At 39.2% G+C, this 27,080-nt stretch overlaps 1 protein-coding gene across 4 annotated transcripts; it reads left to right on the top strand.

Annotated features, from left to right (window-relative positions):
- The first annotated feature begins 622 nt into the window (after window positions 1-622).
- On the top strand, window positions 623-25,642 carry CEP152 (centrosomal protein 152). Of its 4 annotated transcripts, XM_062628890.1 has the most exons (27): window positions 623-752; window positions 2,026-2,145; window positions 4,143-4,243; window positions 4,471-4,537; window positions 4,754-5,098; window positions 5,650-5,818; window positions 6,604-6,744; window positions 7,663-7,802; window positions 8,100-8,300; window positions 9,731-9,878; window positions 10,548-10,639; window positions 10,820-10,983; window positions 11,559-11,766; window positions 12,626-12,739; window positions 12,853-12,983; window positions 13,161-13,289; window positions 13,435-13,570; window positions 14,305-14,484; window positions 14,989-15,261; window positions 15,723-15,854; window positions 16,093-16,740; window positions 18,327-18,501; window positions 22,583-22,664; window positions 22,757-22,863; window positions 23,631-23,787; window positions 24,030-24,133; window positions 24,371-25,642. In XM_062628890.1, the coding sequence occupies exons 2-27, from the start codon at window positions 2,059-2,061 to the stop codon at window positions 25,372-25,374; spliced, it is 5,235 nt and encodes a 1,744-aa protein (XP_062484874.1). In that variant the 5' UTR covers window positions 623-752; window positions 2,026-2,058; the 3' UTR covers window positions 25,375-25,642. The 4 variants fall into 4 exon arrangements, with proteins under 4 accessions (XP_062484874.1, XP_062484890.1, XP_062484880.1 ...); XM_062628906.1 differs by lacking the exon at window positions 14,989-15,261 and having other exon boundaries at window positions 624-752; XM_062628896.1 differs by lacking the exon at window positions 15,723-15,854 and having other exon boundaries at window positions 624-752.
- Window positions 25,643-27,080: the final 1,438 nt, after the last annotated feature.

The raw sequence follows: 27,080 nt of genomic DNA, 5'->3' as shown, positions 1-27,080 counted from the left end.
AAGGTCCTTTCCAACCCAAACCAGCCTGTGATTGTGTGATTCGAAGCTCTGAAAGCAGAGTGGCTCCCTGAGCACCCTGAGGAAGGCTGCCTGGCGACGGCCCGGCTGCTCCCGTCAGCAGGTGAAGGCCGCATCCCCGTGCAGGGCTTCCTCGTGTGCCGCCCAGCCAGGGCCCTCAGCACTACGCACCTTATCACCTCCGCCACCAAGGGGCGGACAGGCGGGCTGCAAGCCGCCTGTCCTTGAGGTGCAGGCGGGAAGCCGCTGCTCGACAACGAAGGATGCCAGTGTCACCCCGCCAGCTCCTATCGTGACATGTCGTGAGAACCGGCCCTCGGGCTGCGACCTCCTGAGGGCATCACCCCGCGACAGCGCCACCGCCCGTTGCCAGGCAACAGCCACGTCTCGCGGGTGACTCCGGCCCGTCCCCCCCCTGCGCGCACACTCTTAACGTCACGGAGAGACCCCGCCCCCTGCTAAAGCCCGCCGCAGCCATTGGTCGGCCGCTTAGCCAATCAGCTACCCGGGCACGTTCCCGCGGCCCCGCGCGCCCGCTTTCGAACAGTCCGCGGAGGCGGGTTCGCCCCGCCCTCCCTCCCTCCCTGCCGCGCGGCTGGGCGCCGCTGCCGCCTCTGGTTGGCTGCGGCCGCTGTCAGTCAGTGCGGCCGAGGCAGGGTTCGGTTGTCATGCGGAAGAGCGGCGGGGCGCGCTTTTGTTGTGGAGGCGGGTGGCCGCGGCGCCGGGCGGCTCAGGTGAGACTCGGGGCCGTGGGCTGGCTCCTCGCCTCCTGCTCCGCAGAGGCCGCGGCAGAGCGGGGCAGGGAGGCCTTGGCGGGAGGTGAGCGGCAGAAATCGTCCCCGCTCGCCGCTGGCCCCGCGCCGCCACCGTGAGGGACTGAGGCGGCTGCTAACGAGCTCCCCTTCCCTCCCGGCGCTCCGTGACTGGTTGCGGCTCTCACAGGCCATGAGCGAGTGAAACGGGGCTGTATCCCTCGTCCGGCTCCTCAGCTGGTGGGGTTGAGAAAGGGTTTAAGGAAGGGAAGAGAGGGGAGTGGGGCAGGTGGTTGTCTGCAGTTGGTGCGGGTTCGGGAGAACATGGCTGCTTCACTCACTGTGAGACATGTTGCAGGTGGTCACACTGGGGGAGCTGGTGCTTTAAGGGGTTCCCAGAGACACGTACTTGAGTTGTTAGTGCTCCTGCTAGCTATATTGGAGTTACCCTGAGTATCATTGGCAAGCAGGTCACTTAAACACGGTAAAGTGGCACATTATGTCTTTCAGCTTGTAAAGCTCATTTTATACTGAGTGAGGACTTCAGTATGTGTTGTATCTGTATGACCAAAGAATGTGCCATTCTGTAAAATCTTCATCAGGCCTTTGTAGTTCATAACTGCCTGCCAGGAGTGTCTCTTCATCAGGGAGTAACTTACCTTGCAGCCAAATGTGGGCCAACACTTCACTTACATGCTGTACCTTACTGTGAACTCACTGCTCAGTGTGGACAAGTTCCTGGGAGTCTCGGTCTCTTCATTAAGCAGTGAAATCTGGAACTGACACAATACATTCCCTGTTTCCCTGGTACTTTTACTATTTTTCCAGTCAGCGCCGCTATCCAAATGGGCAAGCAATAGCATGCTTCCAGTGTTTGGTGCAAAATATAGTTATTTTTTAGAAATAAATGAAGCAAGATTGAGAAGTGGGCATAACTATTAGCATGTATTAGAACATAAGCATAACATACAGTGTTAGAACTTGAAGAAAATAATGCCTGGTTGTAAGTCAACAACAATAATGTCAACATAGGAACACCCCAAATCTTTTATGTGCTAAATTCTTAGAAACAAGCAACATTGGATATGCTGAGAAACAAAAGCTTAAGTGAAGGATATAGGTAACGTGCAATCTTTGTTTCAAAGATGATATTTTTGTATGTGTTTGGCTACTTAATTCAGGAAGTGAGGAGGGCACTTCTTGGTCCTCTTCCTCGCCTTTTTCTCATGTTTGATGTTTTCTTATCTTGTGATAGGTTTTGCTGGATGTGCAAAAACATTAGAAAACAATGTCTCTTGACTTTGATAGTGCAGCTCTGCAAACTCAACATGAAGATGAAGACTATGACCAAGAAGATTATGCAAGAGAACAAGAGGTGAAAAAGAACTATTAGATCTGAAGGCTTGAGTATCTGGCTTCTTCCCATCTCTCTTTTGTTTTAAAAAAAAAAATAAAAATCTGTGCTGGCTTTGTTAAGAGCAAAACAGAGTGCAAGCTGTGCTGTGCAAGGGTGGCATAGAAAGTAAAGACATAATGAGATGGTGCATCTTAAGTGCATTTCAATGTCATATGTAATGGATGGAAGACTGTTAATTCCTTGCCTATCCAGTAGTCCAAATGGAAAAGGCTGGTGTCACCTATATTTTGTATTTCTAGGCAGCTTTTTTCACTTATTACAAATACTTGGAAAGCAACATCTCTACTTGAAAATTTGCTTAGCTTAGAAAAAAATGAGAAACCATTTTTAAAAATCTGATTGCACACTTTAATCTCTAGAAAAACTATGTTCAAATGTTTTGGGATTTATTTGAAGTTGAAATACTTCAGATGTTTCTGTTCTTTCTGTTTCATGAAGACGATTGGTGTGCGTTTAATATGAATGTGTATAATGGTTTCTTACAGGGTGGTAAGTCACGTTCATGTCAGGTAACATCCCCAGTATATACTTCAGGATGATTGTCTGGAGAGCAGGTATTACAGAGACTAATGCTCACAAAAATGTGTAGTAGAACAATAGCTGTACCAATTGGAAAGACGCTGTTGCAAACACTGTAGGGAATCTGTTTTCTGTTCCAAACTTTCAACCCAGAAAAGGATTTTCTGTTTGTGCAGAACAAGCAGTGAAATAACTGTAGTGTTGCTAGAGTGGGTGAGCAAGAGTGTGCACAGATAGGATTATAATCTTCAACCTGTGGTGCTTGAGTTGGTTCTTGGTTGCAAGTAGGGCAAACGAAAGGGGATCTTAAGTGAATGATGCTTCTTTTCCTGCTTCCTGGAGCTGAGATATACTGAATCTAGAGAATGCCTTAATGACAGGGAAATGTCTTCATGCCACTAGTGAATTTCCAGGAACAAATTTTTATTTCTCTGCTGTCCTGCAAACATGTAGAAAAGTTGTCCTCACCTCTCTGTTGGTCTTAGAGAGCATGTAAAATAGTGTCTGAGAAAACAGGGTATGTTTGAGATAAACTTTTTTTGGCTGATGGTTTTTGTTTGTTTCACAAAGAAAAGCTAGTAAGGTATTTAGCATGGGGCAGCTAATGTTTCAGCTTTTACTAACAAAGGCTTTGAGAGTGCAGCGAAAAATAGGGTTAGGGTTCAGAGACGCTATGTAATAACTCTGAATATATTGTGTAGTTCTCAAGTCACCTAATAAGAAAAAGAGTTCATGGCTCAGATCTGTAAGAAGCCCAGTGAGTGGCCCCAGATCAAAGCCTCCCTGAAAATTGGAAGAAGAGGTACAATCTATATGGGAATCATTACAACAAGTAAGTTCAGGTGTGGTTTGGTTGTGTGCTTGGTCTTGTTTGGTTTGGTTTGGGTTTGTTTTTTTTTTTTTTTAGTGGCACAGCTATCTATTTTCTGAACTAGAATTGGTAATATTTCTCTCTGTTCATGTCTAGTTGCTTGGTGATTTCATTTGAGCACCTGAGCAAACCACTTATTGCAGTGATGACTTCTTGACTGGCAAGTTCTTTTGGAGAAGTCTGGATTCAAATCCAGATAAGAGCATGTTTTTACTGTCCAATACCTCTCTTGCCTGGGGTTTAGGAAGGAGAAACCCTGATGTGATTAGTTTGCAGATCATTCTTCAAAAGTAGTCTGCCCTGGGACATGTCTATCTGGTGGCGTTTTCCTTACATCTTTCTCGTGAGGCTCTTTTCTTTTAGCAAGAGCTTGCCAAAAATCATTTGCTTGGTATTCTAGTTTATTAAGCATATAATGGTATAAGTACCTCTGTGAATTCCAGAAATGGGAAAAAAAACAGGATTTTGTGCAAGTGGCCTATTTTGTCCCTCTCTGCCTCTCTGGACTGAATTTGTATGCATCCTTTTGAAAGGCATGTAATGAATGTTGTTTGTTCTATTTCAGTTGCAACAACTATTGACAGACCTTCCCCATGACATGCTGGAGGACAGTGGAGACCAGCTCTCCAGCTATTCGGACTGTAGCTTACATGAGTCTGAGGAGCAGTAAGGAATTTTGCATCATTTTGTTACATTTCTTATGCATTTGAGATTAAAGCAAAGTCTCAGCTGATGAGGTCCATAAACAGAATCCAAGTAAAAGGAGAGCTGTATGGTTTGTATTCCATGAGAAACAAACTAGATTAACAAAGAGATGGTTTGGTTTTTTTGTTTGGTTGGTTTTTTTTTCCTGAGGTTATAAATACATAGTTAAGCTGCTTGTATTTCTCTAGATCACATGAGTCCGGGAAGCATGACGGAAGGTGGAATGATCATCCCTTGATAAGTGATCCTCAAAATGTAAGCTTGTATGAGCAGTCATATAATTATTAGAAACTGCTTGTTCATAATATGCTAAATAGTATTTAAATTCATTCGAGAAATGCTTCTCATGTAGGTAATGTGTTTTGCTGTTAATTTGAAGTATTTCTAATTTAAGGGTAACCCTACCAAAAAGGAGGTGGGGAGAAATCCAAGTTTTGAGAAAGCAATTCTAAACCTCTTATTGATTCATAGGTTTATGAAGAAGGACAAAATCTGTACCCTGAGCAATTCTTGTGTGACCAGCAAAATGATCATGTTGAAAAACATGGCAATAATTGGAATGGCCTACATAACGAGGAAGAAAAGAAACCTTTATATGAAGTTAAAGAAGATTACTGTGGCCAGAATGGTCAAGAGGATCCTGATGATGTGTATCTTGGTAGGGAAGAGTTTAGTGCTCCAAGTTGCTACAAACAGAACAATGTGTATCATCTTCCTGAAAACTTCAGGCCGTATACAAATGGCCATAAACCAGAATTTAACAACCAGCAAAATAAGATAATAAATTTTGCAGATGCTCCAAAGGAACATCTTAAGGTATTTCAGAAGCTGATGTAATTTTCTGTCTCTTATGGAAAGTTTTCACAGGTCTTTAACTATGGGTAGTTCAACTGTTCTTACTGATCTTAAAGGTCTTTTCCACCCTAGTTGATTCTGTGATTCTGTTCTATGATTCCAGTATTTCTAAATGTTTTTATTCTCTTATTATCATCTTGAACATTAATGGGAGATTCTGTAGTCTATTTAAAACAATGAAATGTTAAATAATTACGTTTTCATATATGCATAGGTTTTGTTGTTTTTTTAACTCTTGTTAGCTAGGTGGAATTCCATGAGGTAGAGTGAATGTGATTGATTCACTTAAGTGTGTACTTACTCTACTGAAGTTCAGACTTCACTGCACTCCTAAAGTGGATGCTTTCATGAAAATTTCTGTCACATTGAAATGGTGCGCTGGGTTGGAGCCTGAAAATGAAGAGCTCCTAGAGCTCTTAATGTCAGCATGTAAAATAAAAAATGTTTTCATAAAGCAGAACTACAGTTGTAGTTTTAATGTATTTTCTCTTATCTATATATTGTCACAACAGCAATTTGTTGCATCTGATGTTGTTGGTGGTCAATCACCAGAATCTTACAAAGTGACTTATAAACCATACCAAAATGGCATTCATCAAAAAATGCCAGTACTCCAGGAAGGAACCAGAAGAAATGATGTGTTTGAAGACTTGCAACATGAATTCTTGAGCAGTGGTGACAGTAAGTGTTTGCTGTTTAGACTTGAAATAAACTGTGTGAAAAGTCCACTGGAAACCAGCAACAGAAAGTCTGTTTATTTCAGTAGATTTCTAGTAAGAGGACAACTAAAAGTATGTTGATGTATGTGACTTTTATTTTGCTCTAAGCTTGTGCTGTGAGAGCCCCGAGTTTGTGTTTATGTGGGGTTTGTTTCTATTTGTTTGCTTGGGGGTTGTTTTTTTTGTGTCTGTGTTCACCCCTTAATCTAGAAATTAGCTCTTTTTGATCAGGGTATTTGAATTTCAGGCTATGAAAAATGTATTTTTGTCTGGTGAGACTGTGAATGGAATTATTTCTGGTAGCTTGATCCTAAGTCTTGCTGGCATTTGGTCTTTATAATATTGGAAAATAATGATTTGCTATACCTTAGGAAGCATACTTTGCTTGATGCCACATTGGTCTTTTCTGTTAAGCATACTTCAAATGATCAAACTTCTTTGCTTGTTAGACATCTTGAAAATCTATAGGTTCTACAAGACTCTGGGAATTCACAGCCTGTAAACCTGTATCTGGGTTTGCTCTTGGGTTTGAATCACATTGATGGTTCCTACAATTCTTCATCTCATTGCTACCAGAGCAACTCAGGTGATGTAAGTCAAACGTGGGTTAAAAATTGTTCCAATTTTGTGAACCAACAATTAATTTGGCACTGTATAAAAGATTATCTTGGGGCAGAAATTACTTATGACTGTTTCTTGGTTAGTTGACTGTGCTGACTTGTCTGTGTGCTATTTGAAATTTGGCAGATTCGTCAGAAAATATGCAGATCCTTCAACTTCAAGTTCTAAATAAAGCAAGGGAAAGACAACTGGAAGAACTGAATGACAAGCTAGAAAAGAGTGCACAGCAGATTAGGTATTTGAATCATCAGCTTTCAATGGTCACAGGTAAAATGTCTTGTGTTAATTCTTTGATTTCATTTGTATCTAGCAATTTTTTTTATTCTGAAACTTTGACTTAGATAGTGTCTCTGCACGTATTGATTTTATTTATAAACTTGATTTGGGATATATAGACCTAACCTTCTCCCCCCAGTATTATTGTAAAGAAAGCTGCCTGACTGCATAACGCTCTTTTACTGCATTCTCAAGGCCATCACTGTATTCCAGAGTCCCTGTGTGCCAGGCATTAAAAAAGTACAGAAAAGTGAGAAGTTTGCTGAAGTAGTATGTTAAAAGTACAGTTATATATATATATATATATATATACATATATATAAAGCCTCATTAGAACTGTGTATCTATTAAAAAAAAAGGAGTTTTGGTGCTGTCTGGTTTAACAAGTTGTTTTCTGAACTGTATATAGAGAGAAGCTTTTCCCAAATGATCAAAGCTGTAGTGGAGACTGGTGGTTGTCTTGGTTTCCCTTATAGGAACAAATGAAAAGTTACAAGCTTAGAGATTTAATATAATTTTTTAGAAGGCAAAAGTAGCAAAAGAGAGAGAAAACCTCAGCTGGCATCTATTTTGCCGTGTCTTGGCTGTTCCTCCAGGGTTGTTATTTAATTTCTTCTTTTAAGTGATGTAAGGGATGGGGCTAGTTCCTAGTGCTGACACAATGGGGCTTGTTTCACTAGGGTTCTGAAGGTACAATATATCGGAGTCCTTCAAGCTACCAGATGGTGAAAGTCGTTACTGGATGGAGGCTGAATGCTTTTGTTCTGCCTTCTGCTTCTTGGCCATGGTGTGAGACAGCGGGATCACAGTGAATGGTTCTGTAGAGCAGGGATACTGAACAGTCATGTTCCCAGAAGTTGCTGAGTGGCTGGCCACATTCTCACACAATTATACTGTTTCTCTCTTAAGATGAAAAAGATGGTTTGGCTGTTAGTCTTCGTGAGTCTCAAAAACTCTATCAGAATGGAAAGGAGCGGGAAGTGCATCTTGAAGGTCAAATAAAGGCACTCGAAACTCAAATTCAGAATCTTACTACTAATGAGGAGCAGGTACTATAAATGTATTTAAACTCTTTATTGTGGAAGATATCTATAGTCCCATTTGTGGTGCATTTGCATTAAACATAAGTGCTAGTCTCTTGAAACACTCTTTATGATCGTTGCAGAACCTGAATATATGATGAATAAATAGGACATGTTGGGGGAAAATAGTTTATATTAAAATCCAGGCATTATCTGAGGACTTTTAGCAACTCTTGCACAAAAAAATCCTCAACTGTCATATGGAATATTGGAGCAAAAATAGAATATATGTAACTGGGAGCTATCCTAATACTGTTCCTACAGTTACTGAAGCAATCCAAAGTGGCAGAGGTAGCCATGGAAAGCATGCAGAAACAGCTGTTAGAACTTCAGCGATCAGATGCTCTTCAGCGAGCCAGAGAGCAACATGAGGGCATTATTTCAGCACTCAAACAGAAGTATGAAAAGCAAGTATTATCGTTAGAGCAGAAACTTGAGACTACAAAATCTGCACTCCGAGAGCAGGTGAGAAATTATTTTAAGACCCTGTGTACTGTACTGGAGAGGCTGTAGAGCTCCCTGTGTTTCCTAAACTGCACTTTTTGACCTATAATAACTCTTTGTGGAAGCAGCTAAGCAAATGGAAAGGAAATTCTATGTAAGTCTCAATATTACAGAGCCTGTGTGGTATGTTTTTATAAACATCTCCAGGCAGTTGTGAGCTCAGATTGTGAGTTCGTACATAGCAGATGTGGAGGATGCAGGAATTCATTGTCTTAGTTTCTCTCCTGAGCTTTCATTCTGTGCACATCCTCTTTTTGAAAGAGTACTGGCAAATAAATCTGGGAAAGAAAAGACCTAGTTAGGAAATGAGGTGATATTTTTGCTACAAGAACTGTTTATTTAACAGTTTATTGCCAAGCTTTAGTCGCAAAAAATTATTTGACCACTGAACAGTCACTGTATTTGAGAAGTATGGATTTGAAAGGAGAGAAGGGGGAGAAAAGGCTGGCTTTGAGATGGAGTTTGATATGGACTGTGTCGCATGGTTATAGACCTTATTAAAATTATTCTACCTGGCAAAAGTCCATTACACTATTAGAAATATCAGAGCAATGTAGTCAAGCCTTAATAAATTGTCCTCTTTTTTCACATAATGGAAATAGAATTATTTTTATTAATTCTAGGACTATAATTCTCGTCTCAGCATAAATATTCACAAAAGTAAATGGGTTGTGCGTTTGAAAGCATAACTAGCTCTTGCTTGTAAACAGGACCATGGTGCCTAACAAAGCTTACACAGCTTTGTTTCTGCAGCAAAAAAGGGGTTTTTATGGAGTATATTTGGGGTATTTAGAGGCCTCCTGTTTTTTGAGAGAAAATAGAAAAGTCAAAAGGCGTAAAGACGAGGTGCTCTGCCTTCCAGGTCTGTGTAGGTAACTGTTAATAATGCCTTATGAAGGTCTACTTTGTATATCAAGTGAAAAAAAACTACAGTTCCTCTTTTACGGAGCATTGGAACTTGAAAGCTTGGCTTAAGCTCAGTCAAAATAAACTTAAGTTGAGTTAAACTGTGGTCTAATGTAAATAACGTGAAGGCTTGATTTTTCTACAGTAAACTAACTATATGCGAAGAATTACAGAGGATAATCTGACAGGCTGGAAACTTAACTGCTCTGGGAAGTTACAAATGGTTCGCATCCATGGATGTTTATATAGGAGTATACTTACTGTCTCCTAGTGAAAACTTAACTTTGATGCTGTAAGAGGTGACTTGTGAGCCAAGAATAGCATTTGATCAGTGATAGATTTAGCTGGCCTCTACCCCTTTAGGCATCAGATTGATTCTATTTTTTTTTTCCCTGTGACCTGTATGTATTGATTCTTTCTGTATCTGAAACTGTTCTAGATGGCTAGATGTTTGTAACTCAAGTAAAAATAATCTCTCTTCCTAGAAAGAGCTGTGCAAAAATCTAGGAGAGCATGTTAAGCAACTTGAAAAAATGCTGGAAGAAACTAAATGTGAAAAAACAGAAATAATAAATCGACTGACAAGAAGCCTAGAAGAAAGCCAAAAGCAATGTGCAAATTTACTGCAAACAGGTCAGCCTTTTACTCATACCTTATCTTTCCTTGCAAAAATGGCTTCGTTTCTTCAACGTCTGAAATTGCACATCTATATTGTTATTGAAGTAGAATCAACATCAAGCTAAATGTGTGCTAGACCATTTCCTATGCAGTGCATTAGTCAGACTTAAATGAAATTTAGTTAAATCTAGACTGAAGTGTAAAATAAAATACCCAATAAAAATAAAATACCCCAGCCAAAAAATACTACCAAAACCCTAAACAAGAGTTATAAAAGTTTTTATATGCGTTTTGTGCTATGTATGTGTAAACTCAGTTTGGGACTAAATAACAGCCTTTCAGAGCAAGCTGTAGGCACTTGACTTGAATTACCATGCAAAATTCAGATCTCAATGAGAAAGAAATTGTATTTGTGCGTGGAGGCTGGATCTTGGAAACTTACAGCAGTAGGAATAGCATGTGAAATATTCTGCTCTCTGTGTATTTGACTTGTGTCTGCTTTTACACATTGAAATCTTTTAGTAGTAATGTATGTAGTAGATATTGGTGAGGTCAAGGAAACAAACAGAGTAATCCCTGTTACCAGAATCAACATTGCTACGTTTGTAATCTCTTTTCAGATTGCATAGTCTTTGTTGCACATTTATGATTTGCTCTTTCTCTCCCTTTTGTTTCCTGCAATAGGCTCGATGCAGGAGACAAATCAGTTACGGTTTCAGTTGCAACAAGCTCAGTCTGCACAAATGATAAGCAATAACATGAACAAGGCTTTGCAGGTTAATTTTATTAAATATCTTACTGTTTTGATTTAAGGGGGGATGAGCATTATAGCTGAGGTTGGTAGCTGAAACTCTTTGTGGGCTTACCCATCTAATATCATACATCTGTCTAACCTGGATGTTTGCTTGGAATTTCTCTGCTCAGTGTAATTTTTTTTTTTTGTCTCTTCCTTTAAGGAAGAATTAACGGAACTGAAGGAAGAAATAGCTTTGTATGAATCTGCTGCCAAGCTTGGAGTATTTTTGAACGATGCAGGTGGAGAGGTGCATACAAACCTGGGTGATTCCTATGTAGAGCTGGGAATTAAAAAAATCACTGGGAAGAAACCAAGGTTCTGCAGGTATCATGTGATTCTTTCTGGAAGAAAAAAGTTAAATCAAATTATAAGTGATGTGTACAAGATAGTCTTACTGGATCGGCATATAGGGATTTTGGTACACACTTGAAATTTCGCTTGTATTGCCAGGTAATCTGGGAAACAGGAAACTGAACTAATACCATAAACTGGATGCCTAATTGCTGCCTAATAAATCTTCCGATATTATAGGGACTTATTGGATTGTATGGGTTGCATGCGTGAATAACTTTTTGATCAAAGATTCTACATAGCTACTTAATGCTGAAGCTGTTTTTTTTAAACGACCGATTGAGTTGTCTCAAAAAACCTCACATAATTTGAGAATGAATCTTTTGGGGAAACAGCTGAATGAACAAGTTTTCTGTATGCTAACTGCGACTTGATGCAAAAGCAAAGCATATGGCTTCTGTATTCATGTTCTCTCATTCTTTTTACTATTACCTCTTAGACATCTTTATTTCTGGTAGTGTTAGTTGCTCTTCTATTTGCTGCCACTACTTTTCAGATAAATGTATTTTGTCTTTTAAATACTGAACCAGTTTTGTCTTCCCTAATAGTGCAATGCAGAACAGAGACATGGATAAAGAGCTCTCTAAAGATGAAATCATTGTAGAATTAAAAGCCGAGCTGGAACGTTTATTGAGCAGTAATAAAATGAAGAGAAACCAGATTACTCAATTACAAAATGATCTGAAAGATTGCCAGAAGACTTCAGAGGAATACAAGCAGTTGTTGAAAGCAGAAAAAGCATCCAAAGAGTCAGAGGTTGGTTTGTTTACACTTTTGAAAAATTCAAGATGTGCTGTACTTAAGTGAACTTATTATGAAAATGGATGAAAAAAATTACAGCTGAGTATTCATAGCAACTAAGTAAATCTGTCATTGATTTTAAGGAAAGTATTGTCATTTAGATGATGCCGTGATTTGTGTATTTGGTGCAAAAGAAACAGAGTAGTGGGACTTGGAAGGCATTGTATGTTATTATTATTGTGTGTTAACAGTGTTATTAGGTGAGTTCTGATGCAATGGCTTACTTACTTGATAGAACTTAATGGCTGCTCTGCTTTTTTAGAACTAAATCTCATTGTGGAAAATAGGTTTTCTTTAGCCAAAAAAACTTTGTGATTTCTCTGGGAAAGTAGGTAGTATTGTGAAGTTATATCATGGAACATTAAACAGACTGCCTTCAGATGGCCTTTACTATCTAATTTGATCAATAAAGAATCTCTTTGGTACTCTATCTCTCTTCACCCCATTATTACTTTCCCTTTACAAATTGACCAGACTTGTAAAATCTGCTCTTGTAATCTACATATTTTGACCTGGATGTGGGATAGGAATCTAATATGTTGAGAAGTGTGCTGTCTGTTGGATGATAGTAGTCATTCAGCTTGCAAGCTCAACATCAAGTGTGAGCTTCTTAAACCTTCATGATGCTATGAGTTTCAAGAGTTCCTCTAGTGTAATAGTGATATTATCCTATTTTCCACTGCAATAATTACCTTTTGTGTTGTTTATTTCTTCTAAGTGCAATTTTTATTTTGTAGCTTTAACTTCTGAAAGCATCAGCATCTTAATCATATATATCTCAAAAGACATCACCGTGCTTTTGTTGTGTTTTCAGCCTGTTGCAAATCTATATGACACTTCAGTGGCCAGTCCTTCAGTTTCTGATAATGTCAACGAAGAAGTTTTGAGACTCAGAAAGGCTAATGAAACTTTGCTAAAAGAAGTTGAGGTAAGAGAGACGCTGCTTATCCCCACAAAAGCACACCCACACATCCACCGCTGCTAAAACCTACAATTAGGGTTCTTTACAACTCATCTATTGCCTGACCCTTGTTTGGCCAGAACTGTACTTCGACTATTGAAGAACTGAAGGAAAATGAGGAAAACCTGAAAAGCTTAAATCAAGATCTCTGTTGTCAGATGAGGAAGATGGTTCAGGATTTTGATCAGGACAGACAAGAAGCCATTGACAGGTAAGTCTCTTAACTGTGTTTAGTTCCATTTGTGGACTTTTAGCCTGCATATATAACCTTCTGCCTGCTAATCTGGTACAAGTGGAGATCAATATAAGAAAGCTAGTTTCTTTCTTAAGGAAGAATTGAACCCTGTTTAAAAGGGGAAGAAAAGCCTTTCCTTTCTTGAAATTATAGGTGTGAAAGAACTTACCAGCAACATCATGAGGATACAAAAGCGCATTTTGAGAAAGACCTGATGGAGAAGCATGCTGCAGAAAAAGAGCAGCTTATTAAGGCTTATGAAGAGACAATCTTGGAGTTAAAGTAAGACTTACCATTTGTTTTCCACTTTACTGAAACTTTCACGTTTCCTGTCTGGCCTTCAGTTCTAGTCATGCTTTTTTTAATACAGAATTGCTGGGCTGTGAATGTAAAGAGTAATTGATAATAAATAATCTGTCCTGTGAAGGGCTAACATAGAAGAGCTGAACAGAGAGATGACTGCAGTGAAGGAATGTTATATCGGAGTCTGTGGGGAGAAGGACAACTTAGAAGCTACTTTAAGGCAGAAATTTGAGCAAGAGCAGCAGCTGAAGGAAGAAAAGGTACTAATGGAAATATCTGTAAACTGTATTACTTCAGACTGTTTTCAAGATTTGATATCCATAAATGTATTTAACTTTGTAATTGTTAGGGGAAGATACTTGGAAGGCATGCAGCTATATCATGAAGTTCATAAATACAACCTATTGGTGGCTAAGATAATATACTAGTGTCCCAAGTTTTAAAATATTGTAGAAATAACCTTTCAAATAACTATTTGCTTTCATGTAGTCAACTTTCATAATTCTGATGCTTGAGGACTGCTCATTCAATGTGAGGTTTTACATTAATGAGACAGTTTTCCAAAAAACTGAACGATGTTACAAGTTTTCTTCTTCCTATATAGTATAAAACTGATCTGCAAATACTGTGGTTATTTAAAGTAATAATGAATTCTGGCTGCTATATTGATTTTTCTGGAGATAAAACACTGCGAAATGACTGAAGTAGGTCAACTATCTTGCTAAGCAAGTACAGCAAAGAGGTACATCTCAAAATATGCTGGGAATAAAGATGCTTGATGAAAGAACTTATTTTAGAGCAATAACCTATAATAACCTCTGATATCATGCCTTAAACCACCTCCTTTTGATAGCTGAATCTCTTGTTCAGGTGTCCTCAGGAAGATCAGTGCAGAGCTCTAGAGCATTAATCATATCTCTTATGCATTCTTCTCACTTGCTGCCAGAGCAGTTCATTATGCCTTGGAGAATACTTTCTTTTTTTTAATTTCTAGCTCAAGAAACAGCTTCTAGAAGAAAAAAAAGACTCTCTTAAGCTTCTGAGGAATGAACTTGAAGAGAAACACCACAGTTCTATGATAGCAGCAAAGAGGCAGTGGCTGGAAGAAAAGGAACAGCAGGTTGAACAGGAAGTTGCATTAGCCAAAGTTCACTGGGAGAAGGAAGAAAGAGAGGTGTGGAACTTATTTTAGGGGTTGTTTTGATTTGTTTTCTGTTTATTTTCAGAAGGAACTTCTATGTAAATATACTTGTGCACTATTATTCTGCCATTTGAACTGGCTTTTAGGGTTCTGTCACTTCATGAGCCTCTGAAGAAGTCAGTAGGTATTGTGGATGCTTAATATTTCAGAAAAAGAAAACCCTAGATCTTTAAAGTAACGTGCAGAATGTCCTGAATGTCACAGCTGAAAATATGCTGGAGTCTTCCACCCTGATCCCTGGGCAAGCGGTTATGCTTTCTATTGCTTCTTTCACTTATCATATAAAAGTTCTTTCTGTATCCGATCCCAGGGAATAAAGCTGTGATGAGCTGCCAGACTCTGTCCTCTTAGCATGATTTTGCTCTTCTTCTGTTAGGAAAGATTATTAGTGTAAAGAAAGTTTTGTTCGTTAAATACAGTGAAATTTGAGTTATTTGGGTACTGGGAAGATTTTCTTAAAGATATTTTTTTCCTTAGAATAAAGAACGAGTCTTTGCAAAAATAGAAAGAGAATGGCAAAGTAGGCTGGAAGAAGTGAGAAGAACTGTAGTTGAATGTAATGACTGCAGCAGCCAAACTGACCAAGTAACAGTTGTGGATGAAGTTTCAACTAAAGAGTTAGAAGGGATTGTTGAAGACCAGAGGCTGCAGACCCAGAATGCTGTGAAAGAAAAGATGGTCTCTGAAGAGGCCTTAAAAGAATTTGAAATAGAACTGGAAAATAAATACCGTAAAAAACTTGCCAGCCAGGTAACAAATAATTGTTCTGTCTGCCTGGAGCCTGTGAAACTGCTGTGTGCAATTAAGTCACAAAAAAAAAGTGTTGCTTTCCACTTTCTCTTAAGCTCAGTAGTTGATATTTGGTAGATTAGAGATATATTCTTAAAAACTTTCTGCATGAAAGAAGCATGAAGCTTGTTTTTTTCTAGCTGTTAGTTTTTCATATAGCTGGACAAGCTTTGCAGGAGTTTTGAACAGAACCGAGCAACACTGACTTAGTTTATACCACCTTGTTAAAGGTAAATTTAATATTTATCATTTTGGTATCAGTTTTGCATCAAGAAATGCATCAGATGGTGCTGGTCTGATTCTTTTAGTTTCTGTAAACACAGGCTATCCCAATTGAAGTCTGTTCTTTCATTGCTACATGAAAGTAATAATAAACTGTATTCGATGGTGACTGAAGGAGGTTTTTTTTAATCTGCTTATAGGTAGATGCAGCTCTAACTCAAGCTCATACCAGGTGGCTGCAAGAACTAACAAACCTCAAAGAGTACAAAATAAATCTAAAGATAGAGCAAGAAAAATGGGAGAAAGAGCACAAAGAGACTGCAGCAAAGCAGGTAGCCCAAAATACTTGTATATTTCTGAGGAATGAATGCAGACATTGGTGGGGAATCATTAGGAAAAGGTGCTTCTGGTGTACTCTGGTTCTGATCCATTTTTATTTTTTTCCTATATAGGATTATACTTGCATTAAGTAATTTGAGCATAATCTCCAATAAATAATGACCCAATGTGATAGTTTATGTGTATGTAAATGTATGTATATATTTATAACAACTGTTATGTATTCACCAGTTAGCCCTCGTTCTCTCAGCTGCTGAAGAGAAATGGAAGAAAGAGTATGAGAGTACAGAGAGATCTGCACCAAGGGTGAAAGAACTTGAAGAAAAAGTAACTTCTCTCAAGAAGGAATTGGAGCTAAAGAAAGAAGAAATCCCTGCAGCTATCAAAGCAGAACTAGCAAAAGCCCGTGCTCAGTGGAACAAAGAAAAGCAAGAAGAAATCCTGCAGATACAAGAGCAAAATGAGAAAGACTACCGATCATTCTTAGATGATCACAGAAACAGAATTAAAGAGATACTTGCAGCAGCAAAGGAGGATCTTGCAAAGCAGAAGTGTGATCTCTCCATTCAGAAAGAAGCAGAAATAAAGATGTTACTAGACCAAAAGCAACGAGAATGGGAGGCTCAGGAGACAAAGAGATTGCAGGATGAAATTAATCGGTATGAGGAGAAGACTCTGGTTGAACTTGAGTACTTGTTGAGTGAAATCAATGAAGAACTTGTCAAGTGTTCACATAGTAAGTCTTCTTGGAAGAAGTGTTTTGACATCCATGTTCAGTCAAGCCATCAGTGTAAAGACAAGCTGAAGGCTTGCTTACAGAAGGCCTACACATCCTCACTTTACGCAGTTCTGGAAAAGAGAGAGCAAGAATGGAAAGAGGTAATATTTCTGTAAATTATAACTGACAGCCAGAAAGTTTGGGAAGTCACACATATGCATTTCCTCCCAAAATAAAATATCCATGTAATCCTGAAAATTGGAGAATCCAACATTTGAGTTCATTGATCACAATAGTCCTGTAAAACTACAAAAGAGGGCTAAAACTACCATTAGCAAGTGAAAAGGGATGGGTGTAGCTCTGATTTCTTCAGTCTCTGAAAAAGAGAAAGCCGAGTTAGAAGTGTCATTCTATAATGGCAAGATTCGTAATTAAGGAGATGAATCCACCATCTTAAATTTGAGAGCCTGTTGAGGCCTCTTGTGACCTCATAGGTGGAATTTTTGCATAGCTGCTCTTTATTTTGTGTTTTGTTTTTTAGAAATGTGGCAGGTCATAATGGTGACTGGACAGTAACTGCAGATCATGTCACTGTCTGTATCAGAAGGGGAAGAAAATTTAAAGCAGTAAATCTTTTCTGCAAATTATCTGTAGTAGAACTGAACTGACAAACTGATCTATCTCGGGAATGATAGTCTTGCTTAATTTTATTGTGGCTCTAGGAAACACTTTTCAGTGTGCCTGCCCAAATGAGGAAAGACATTTTACCCTCTTCTAGAGAACTCTGGGGCTAAGTAGGATTTGGTATAAAATCTTCTGTTGTCTGTTTTGGCAAATGCCTCTTTTTGCAATGCTTATGCTTGTAGTAACTTTTTAGTTACAGGGAGCATCCCACTGAAAATGCCATTGCCACCCAGCATTTAGCAGCAGGGGAATTATCCAAGAATAGGACAGAGAAAGAAATCGTCATGTTTTTCAAGAAAAGGAAATGATTTCTCATAACAATACTAACCAGTTTTTAGTGGTAATATGATTCTGTTCAGAATGTGGTCCTTGCAGATTTTATTAGCATGAGTTATTTTTACAACGGTAAAGAGAATCAGAAGGGGAGTTTTTATGCCTGAAGCACCTTCTGTAATACATATGAATCTCTCATGGTAAACTTTTTAAAATGCCTTTGAACTTCAGAACATTGGTTGGCTTAAACCACCTTATCCAGTGATATCTTTAAATTCTTAGTAATGTCTTCTCTTATGCTACCATAATAACAATAAATAAAGGAGCTCCATTTATGTAGATAATCCTGTCCTACTACCTGTATTTGTGCAGAAGGTCTAAATGGGTCCAGCCCCTTTTTCTGCTTGATATGTTTTAAAGAACAAGTCAGCATCAAGTATTCAAAGATGTTTTATAGCTGTGCAATGTTAAGGGCTACTGACATTTCAAAATATAACTTGAGATAGCCAGTTACTGCTGTTGCAGTGAATTATGCAAAGTAAAATTTCTGTATGCTGGAGTACATGTTTTCCTCCTGATTTGAGGAAAACATGAGTTTTACAGTTTGATTTGAGATTTACAGTTCTATTGCAGGTTTAAAGCACCTGCATTACGGTTACTAAAGCTATTTAGTGGCCAGGGTTGCTTGTTTTTATACATAACATACTACTTAATCTACTTTAAAATAGCGAGGACACCTGAGGTTTTTGCTGCATGTTGGATTTCAGGAAGTGTTTTTTTTTAACTGCAGAAATATGAAGAGCTAATGAGTAATGTAAATAAAGAAGCATACTCATGCCTGCATCATGGTGAAGGAGAAACTGGGGACATGGTGAGACCTCCTGTGTCTGGTGCTGGACACCAAGTAGAAGCACGAAAGAGGCCAAGACGACAGCTGCCCTTGCAGGAAACTGGAACAGACAAAGGTATTGGGTTTGGTTTTAATCTGACAAATTATGTGTTATCAAATTAAGCTTGTTTAAGTCTTTAACAGTTATTGTCTTATCGATATAAGTTAATTAATTAGTGAGTATCTGGGTGATACAGTAAGATGGGGTTCTTCTGGCTGTAAGTTTGTTTAATATTGCATAAGCTTGTACTGTGTCACAGTCACAAACTGTGCAGCAAATGGTACTTTTCTCCTGCTTACTAACTGCATGCTAGGCTTTGAGGTTTAGTTTTATTAAATGCTAGTAGCTTTCTGCTTTTTAAAGCCATCCTTCAGGAGTAAAGAAGTAGCTGCCATATCTGCTGCAGGTTCTGACCAGAAGCACTAATACCTTTGGTGTATAATGGCTCATAAATAAGGCAGTGTTATCATGATGAGCAGGGTATGGTCTAAACCATGGGTGATACTAAATCAGAGCTTTGAAGATTGGATTATATTGCTTGTTCTTGCTATTAGACAAGACAAAGAATTCTGCATTCATGTAGAAGATATTGTTGTGTCAAGATCTATATGTCACCTGGCATGGTGGTATTTTCTGATTCTTTTGATCAAGAGTTTACTTGAAAAAAATCAAATCCCTGGGTGATTTTTTTGTTGTTTGGTTTTCTTTGTTTGTTTGGTTGTTGTTTTTTTTCTCTTCTTCCCCCTTCCCTTCCTTCTCCCCCCAGTATATATTGCAGCATTGTAGCTCTTCCCAGAGCTGTCATATGTACTATATGGCAAAGCTGGAGACAGTCTAGCTGGGAAGACTTCATGGGAGGCACAGAAATCTCTGGGGTTTTCTGTTTAGTTTGAATTCTTATGCAACAGAAAAACATAAAGCAAGAAAACCCAAGAGAGACTTTGGCTTTATGCCTATAGTATGGCTTGAATTCCTTTCAACATCAGAATAACAAGCTGTCTATTAAGACAAAACAATACAGGCAGTGCAGCGCTTCTGCCTCTAGAGCTCTCAGTCCTGTCTATAAAGAGCAGCCATCATTCTCCTGGAAGTAGCCCAGTCTTTGTGAATTTCTTAACTTAACTAGACTGAGCCGCATGTGAGGCTTCCCAGCTGGGAGAGCATCCCTCAGCTGACTCCAGCAGACCCTGCTTGGCAGCTGGGCTTTGAAAAAAACAATTAAAAATTAAACATTCAACCTACAGGTCTCATAGCTCTGAGTGAAGGCTCAAATCATCACTGACGGGAATGCATTGAGGCTGTGAGGGCTGAACTGCCTGATAGATGCTGCTGTGCTTTCTATAATACGGTTCCAGCCTCTTGTGATTATTTTAATTAAACTAATGTGTTATATGACTTCCAGCAAGAGACAGACTGAGCAGAGCACAGGAAATAGTAAGATTGGGCTTGTTTTTTTTTGGGTCTCATGGTTGATGTATAACTGTTAGCAATTACTGTTGCAGGTGAGAAATGTACAAAAAGGAATGTTGGGTCTCAGGAAGTTTTTTGCTATGAATGCTGCTGCCAGGAGCTTAAAATAAGAGAGACTGTGTGCCAGGGCTTGAAAAGAGAGCTGGAGATAGCCCACAGACATCTTCAGCTTGCTGTGAAAGGAACATGTAGCTAAGTTAGAGCAAAACCAAGGTTAGGACTGTTAGTCACCTCAAGACACCTTTGAGTGGCTCTGCTTTGCTGGCTGCATGAGTCTGTCTGTTGCATGATTTAGTTTTCAGTGGAAGGAGTAGGTGTATGCATACTTAAGAAATCAATCAGCTTAGTCAGTTGCAAATTATCTGACTTGATACTGCTGCCTATGTTTATTGTGGATGCTGTTGCATCATGTACACCTGTTGTCCTCTCAGGATAATAGACTTCATCCTTTATTGCTTTATTTACTTTGGTGGGAGTCTCTGGCCATAGTAGAACCTGGGCTGACAAGGATGAAAATATCTTTGGCATACCAAACCCCTTTGTCATGCCTATGATTACTCCTCCAGTTGGGTCTTCTATGGGCCCTGAGTGCAGGCTTTTCACTCAGAACAAGTCATATTGATTCATCTGTCTGATAGCAACAAGAATTCCTTTTGTCTAGGTTTATTTCTGAGAGGATTTGTAGGAGAATTGCCTGCTTTCTCTTATTCCTGTGCTCAAGAACTTTTTATTTCCTAATTGAGCATAATATACCATATGGAGCACAGTCCCCATTCAGTTGGTATCTGAGGAACTCCATCCCTTTATTCAGCTGTACTGAAGTCAGGAGAAGCCCTTTGTTTTAAGGATCAGAACAAAGAGAATGATGTTTTCTCCGAAGGAAAACATGTTGATGATTGAATAAGAGGGTCATTCTCCCTGCAGTGTTTTAATCAGTTGAAGCTGTACACAATAGTGTTCAGGGCATTTTTTTAAGGCTGTCCTTGAGCATGGCAGGAATTGGACTTGCTGAAGGTTCTGCATCCTGAGGGTCAGTAACTCCGCAGAATTGTCTTAGTAACAATTCTACAGTAACTGTAGAAAAGTCTCTGCGGCTGCTGGGAGCAGGTTTGACTGTGGGGCAGTAGCTTGTACCAAGTTACTAAATAGCCTCAGTTGCCAAAGGCTGTGGTTTGGGGGGGGTGTGGTGGTTTCCTTTTGTTTTTTAAATGAGAAGTCTCATTTGAGTGCTGTAATAAATCTTATGCTTAGTGAGGAGGAGTAAAATGCTGTATGCTGGTAAGTGAAAGGCTCTTGCCAGCGTGTAGATGTGTGAGCCCGGCCAGGTGGGTAAGTCACAAAAATTTGCCTAATATTATTTCTGTATTCTTTCTGTTGACAACCATATAGTGTGTAAACTTCCCTGGGGACTGGAGGAAAGACTGAAGGGTCATAGGAGATCTGTTAGTGAAAACAGAGGCTACTGGTCTCACAAGGTCATCATAGATACAACTTGCAGCTGCTCAAAATGAGATTTGGACCACAAATGAGGATCCCTGAAAGCCACAGATTGCTTCTTTCTGTGTTCCAGGATGGCTGTTTACTTTTTGCTTTTCTCCACACACCATCCTAGAGAAGGAAGAAAGCCAAACTTGTCCATGCTTTTTCCAGGGCTCAGGTCCTCATATTCTACCATGAAAGCCTTGATTCTTCCAGAAGGAAGACTTGTCTTTAAGACATGCCCTCCACTGTGTGTTGATAGTCTGTTGTCCTTAGGCCATGGCTCATGTGAGAACTTCTGTGGCTCAGTGCAGTGGAGGTACCTTCAGCATTCATTGTAGGTATTTGTGTTGGCTTTCTTTCCTAAAATTGGAAAGCTGGTAATCAACTGTTGATTTTTATGGGTCTATCCAGCAATTCTTCAAGTTACAGTAAATTCCCATACCTTTTTTTAAAATAATCTTTTGCTTGAATTAGATTACATAGCTAATGCATAGGTTTTAAGGTTCTTTAACTTTCAGATGACCCACAGGTGACCTATCTGTATACCATGATCAACAGTCTTCAGTATCAGCTTGAAGTCCTATGCTTTGGACTTTTTCCGCTCCACTATCTTCTCATTCTCTGTGGTGGCTCATTTTAATATTTGTTTGCTAGTTAGTAGCATTGAACACTGTTCAGCATGGAAATCCAGCCTTCCTCTGTAATACCGGCTTTTGGCTATTAAAAACCCAAAGCAAAAAACCCCAACAACAACCAAGTTTTATTTTTATCTCTTCCAAAGAAGAGACAGGTTTTTTTTTTCTAGCCCAAAGACAATTTTATCTATTCCAAAGAAGGCACAATTGCTGACCCATAAACTAATAGTTTTCCAGTGTTCGACAAAACAACCCTAATATTTTTCCTCTGTCCTTTCTTTACATGTACACCTGGTACCTCCTGAAGTTTCGCCTCCAGTATAATGTTAGTAATAGCATATGAAGGCTTTACATTTGTTTAATTACTGTGTGAGAACTTTTATATCCAGGCTTCACTGAAATATATTGTGATCGATTTCCAAGTGCTTGCTACTGCAACAGCTGTACATTTGCTGATGATGCTTTGTGACGTTGAGCTCTTATACCAGAGACAGCAGTTTATGTAATAACTCAACTTGAATGTAGAGAAGTGCAGTGAATTATGGTTCATCACTTTTCTCATTTTATAGATAATGAGAATGTTCTAGAAGCTCTAATTGCAGAAAACTCTGGGATGAAGACTAAACTGAAAGACGTGGGAACACCACCAAGGTAATAAAAAAAGCTAAACAAGCTGCTGGGTTTTCTTTCTTGGTAAGATTTAAGTTGCTTTGTTTGTGCAGTGTGACTTACATGCATTTCAGGTCACTGTCAAAGGGAGGCGTCTCAAAACCTTGTACACCCTCTGACTCTGTGAAAGGACTGGAAGAAATGCGTGCTCAGTACATTAAAGCTGTGAGCAAGATTAAGTGTAAGTACTGAAGTCTTAGCTAAAAAGTTAGGAGAGCAAAATAATTTACTTTGTCACTTCCTCCTTCTTCAGCCAACTTGCACAGGAATCTGACAGCCAAATTGTATGAGAAGTAAATTTTTCCCTCTTACTAGAGTGGATGTGAAAAATGGAATTGTCACCATAATCTTAGACAAGATTAACTGCGATGGGTGAAGCCTTGTTATGCCACCCTTGTTTTGTCGCACTGTATTATGTCTTGTAAAGTAGTGAAGTGTATTTTGAGAACTGATCTTGTTTCTCCAGCAAACAATCCATCTACCCTGCAACTTGTTCTGAAAGAGAACCTCCTTTTCTCTTCTCCTATATCCTGCCATCTGTCTTGATCAGCAGCCTTCTGGCTGAAGAGAGAGGGTTAAGTGTAACACTGGGCCTTATTTGAATGCAGCAGGTCGCCAAAGCCAGCTACACTGCCACTGAGGAATTCCTAGATCCACATTTTACCAGCCAACATTCCTCCCAAATCCCTGTGCTTAGTGTTTGCTATTGCTGCTTAAGATGCAGAATCAGACAACTGAATTCCTGTCTGATGCTTCATATTGACCCACTGTGGTCTTTGGTGGCATTAATCCAGTAGGCAACACTTGGCACAGGGATTTGGGTGGAATGTTGGCAGGTAAATTCAGGGTTTTGCTGACTTGCTCCAGGTCTGCTAGACAATCTCAGGTTGTGGTACTGGCTTTTTACCTCTCTGGGGGAAAACTGCTACTAATTAATTGTGTTTCTAGGTGATATGCTTTGTTATATCCGTGAAAGTAAGGAGCGAGCTGCTGAAATGATCAAAGTGGAGGTCTTAAGAGAGCGCCAAGAGACGGCAAGGAAAATGCACAAATGCTATTTGACATGCCTTCAAGAACTGCTTGCTGATAATGGGAAACATGAAGGGTACGTTAAAGTATGTTTGGAAATTACTGTTGGCTTTGAAAGAGGTGTGTCGGAGCAAATGGTGTCTGACCTAAAGTCTTGCCAGTCTGCTCATATTGGCATGGGGTCACTGCTGAGCAGTCTGGCATACTGTCTTTTCAGTCTTTGACTCTTGCCAACATTACCTTGAAGTAAAATGCAGAGTTGAAAAGGAATTACCCTTAAACTTTAATTTTTTTTTCATGTTCTGCAATTCTTGGCAGAGCTGAAAAGAAAATAATGAATGCTGCCAGCAAGCTTGCTACAATGGCTAAAGGACTTGAAATGCCTCTTCGACACATTCCCCAGAGCAAATCTACCCGGTCAGGTATGTTGGATTCTGTAGTTGTTCTCTTCTTGATCTTATTGATTTAATGCATGTAGTAATGAAAATGCAGATGCAAAGTGAAGTACTATTTATTTATAAGCTTGCTAATGGAAATGTCAGTATAAGCTGCTTGTTTTGACAGCACTTATAATTCTTTATTAAAAACGAACAGAAGAACTTTATTTTCTGGCATTAATCTTTCTTTTAATTAATCTATTTCCTTCCCTCCTCTCGTAGCTCTGCTGTTAAATTCTGATCTGCCACCTGGAGCTGAGTACACAAAAAGAGATCGCGTGCTTCAGGCTAGGTCAAACCATATGGAAAGCAAATCATGTGGCGAAAGCATTACCGAAAAAGCCGGTGATAAAGTTGTCCAGAAACGTGTACCACATGACTTGAGACAGCAGTTTGATGCAGTGCAGGCTGAAACTCAACATATGCTTCATGAAACAGTGACTTCAAATACTCAAAATGGGAATAATTCTAAAAATCTGGATGGTGCTTCAAGAGATGCTGTGCCAGAGTTTTATTCAAATGAAGATGGAAGAAGAGAAAAATATGGCCCCGTTGTAAATGCAGACAAAGGACTCCTATGTGCTGCTAGTAATATAGCACATCAGAGTGCTTCTCCATCTGCTTTTCAAGTAATGTTAGAAAACACGCATGCACCAAGCTTTACAAATGGCCATACCATCTCTGGGCCAACTCATATGCTTAAGAGCAAGGGTGAAAGAACGGTCTTGAAAGAGGATAAATGTATCCAGTCGTACGGAAAATGGAAAACTAAATCTAAAAGAACTCAGAAATTTGATTTCCGAGAAACTCCAGAAAGAGATGAAGGAAGCCGCAGTGAATGTAGTTCTGTGAACGGAAGCCTTGATTGTAGTGATACACCTTTCTTGTATCCTGAACAAAAAGCCAGTGCTAATGCGCACACACAAACTGCACACTGTGAGGAGTTTCCTCACATGAGGTCATTTTCTCCTGTAGATGAAAGTGTTACTTCTTGGAGAGACATTTCTACTGGCAATGGCAAGATTCTCAGCACAAAAAGCCGCGTTAAAGTTTCCAGTAGAGGCCACCTGACAACTAACCCAGAACATTCTTCATTCCTCAACTCTGACAAATCGAATTCCACTGTCACACAATTCAATATGTTGCAGGATTCAAATGCAGGAAAAGGCTGCAACAAATGCATGGAAAAAAGCGCAGTGGAATCTACAGTCTCTTCAGCAAGATAATGTTTTTGATGTCCCACTTTATAACCTAAACCACAAGCAGCAATTCCTCCTTTGGAGGAGGAAAAAGATAAGGATTTTTTAAAATAAAAGTGTGAGGATTGGGGAAAACCGGTTCTACTGTGTCCATTTTGTGATCAATGTTACATAATTTGAAGAAACGCTATAAAGTTACTTGAAATATTAATGCAGACTTTTGTTTACCTTTGTAATAACAGTTTGATTTTTATAGTGTATTATATGCAAATTTATTAAATAGAGTCTATTTTTATAGTAAGTTTTGCTTGCAGCGCAGTGTTTATCTAAAACAGAGGTACTGTAACTTGTGGTAGTCTTTTTAAATGGTTATGAAAATTACTTCACAGCTCAATGAGAGATGTTCTAGGATTTAAGTCAGTATTTTAATTGACTTTCCCATTTTGAAGGACCCCCCCCTAAGCCTCTGTGTGTGTGTCCTGATAATAAAAGCAACCCTACTTGCATTTTTTCATTATAATAACAAATCACATTTCAAGTATTTTTCCCTCTGGTACAGCAACAAGTAGCTGATACTGGGCAGAAGAAAGGTATAAATTAGAATAACCACATTTGGCAGGTGTTCCTTAAATAGCATCGGTTATCAATGAAGATTCAGCAATGCTTAGAAATTTCTGTTTTTAAAGGCCTGCTCATGTCTTGAAGAGAACTCTAAAATGCATTGTTTTCCTCTAGACTATTTACTTTCCTTGGGATAGCATTTCATTTCTAGTACTCCTGTGAGGAAGAGGTGGTTTGCTGCTTGTTTATGCAGGATATGATTAAATCATACCTGTTGCAATTAAAAGTCTGGTTATGGGCCAGCAGTTCACATCAGCAGTAATACAGAAGATGTAAGCAAAAAGGTTTTGCTTGCTATTCTTTGATGATAGAAGAAGAAAAAAGACTGAATATTCTCTCTGATGATGTATATACCTCTCATACGTAATATTTAACTGCCATAAGGATACTCATTTGGTCTTTGAGTTGAACAGCACAGTTTCATCTGAGAATCTTTTGGGTTTTAAGAGGAAAATAGTACAAGATTCAAGAGAAAGCTTCTGAAGAAAAATGTGTTTAACTTCCTTTACAGAAACATCCTGCATGTTTATATCTCAGGCCAACTGGCAAGGCAGGATGCATTACAGCTCTTGGTACGCAGGACTGGTTTGTGACTTGAGACTCTCTTGGGTGAGCTAATGAGAGACTTCTGAATTTCTTGGTGGCCTTTAAAGTTGCCCATAAATCCAACCCCGTTTCCTCTTTAGTGAAGGTGGGGTTTGTCATCATCAGTGGGAGCAAACCAAACCATGAGAGACTGCTTGTGCCTAAACAAACATGGGCAGTGGTTAAGTTCAAGGGCCAAATTCCGAGCTCTTAGCTGAGGAAATAGCTGTGGCCTTGTCTGCAGAGGAAAGTTTTTACTAGTTGTCCTCTAAGCCCCATGTGGAGATATTTTTTTCAATGATGAGTGGCTTTTTTGGGTTAGCTTAAGCATTTTTCCCCAAATTGCACAAGGTAAAGAAGCAGCACATTTATTCCTGCATGAGAGGTACTTGTACAAGTGTTTAAACCAATACACCACATTAATTCACTCCTTGGGCAAGTCCAGAAACCTTACCCAGATGAAGAAAGCTTGCGTCTGTAAAACTAAACATCCAACTCCTCAGTGTGGACCAAACCTACTTTTCCAA

Source organism: Pezoporus occidentalis, unplaced genomic scaffold (genome assembly GCF_034315485.1).
Source record: "Pezoporus occidentalis ecotype Australia unplaced genomic scaffold, CSIRO_AGI_Poc_V1 ctg11, whole genome shotgun sequence".
NCBI lineage: Eukaryota > Metazoa > Chordata > Aves > Psittaciformes > Psittacidae > Pezoporus > Pezoporus occidentalis.
Note: the sequence above shows the minus strand (reverse complement) of the source record. Positions and strands in the feature narration are given on the sequence as shown.

Bases quoted from the DNA above. Each gene is read 5' to 3' on its own strand.
- CEP152 (XM_062628890.1), top strand. From the start codon at position 2,059: ATGTCTCTTGACTTTGATAGTGCAGCTCTGCAAACTCAACATGAAGAT. The intron at 4,244-4,470 runs GTAAGGAATTTT...GTATTTCTCTAG, and splicing joins TTACATGAGTCTGAGGAGCA to ATCACATGAGTCCGGGAAGC. The intron at 15,262-15,722 runs GTAACAAATAAT...ATCTGCTTATAG, and splicing joins GTAAAAAACTTGCCAGCCAG to GTAGATGCAGCTCTAACTCA.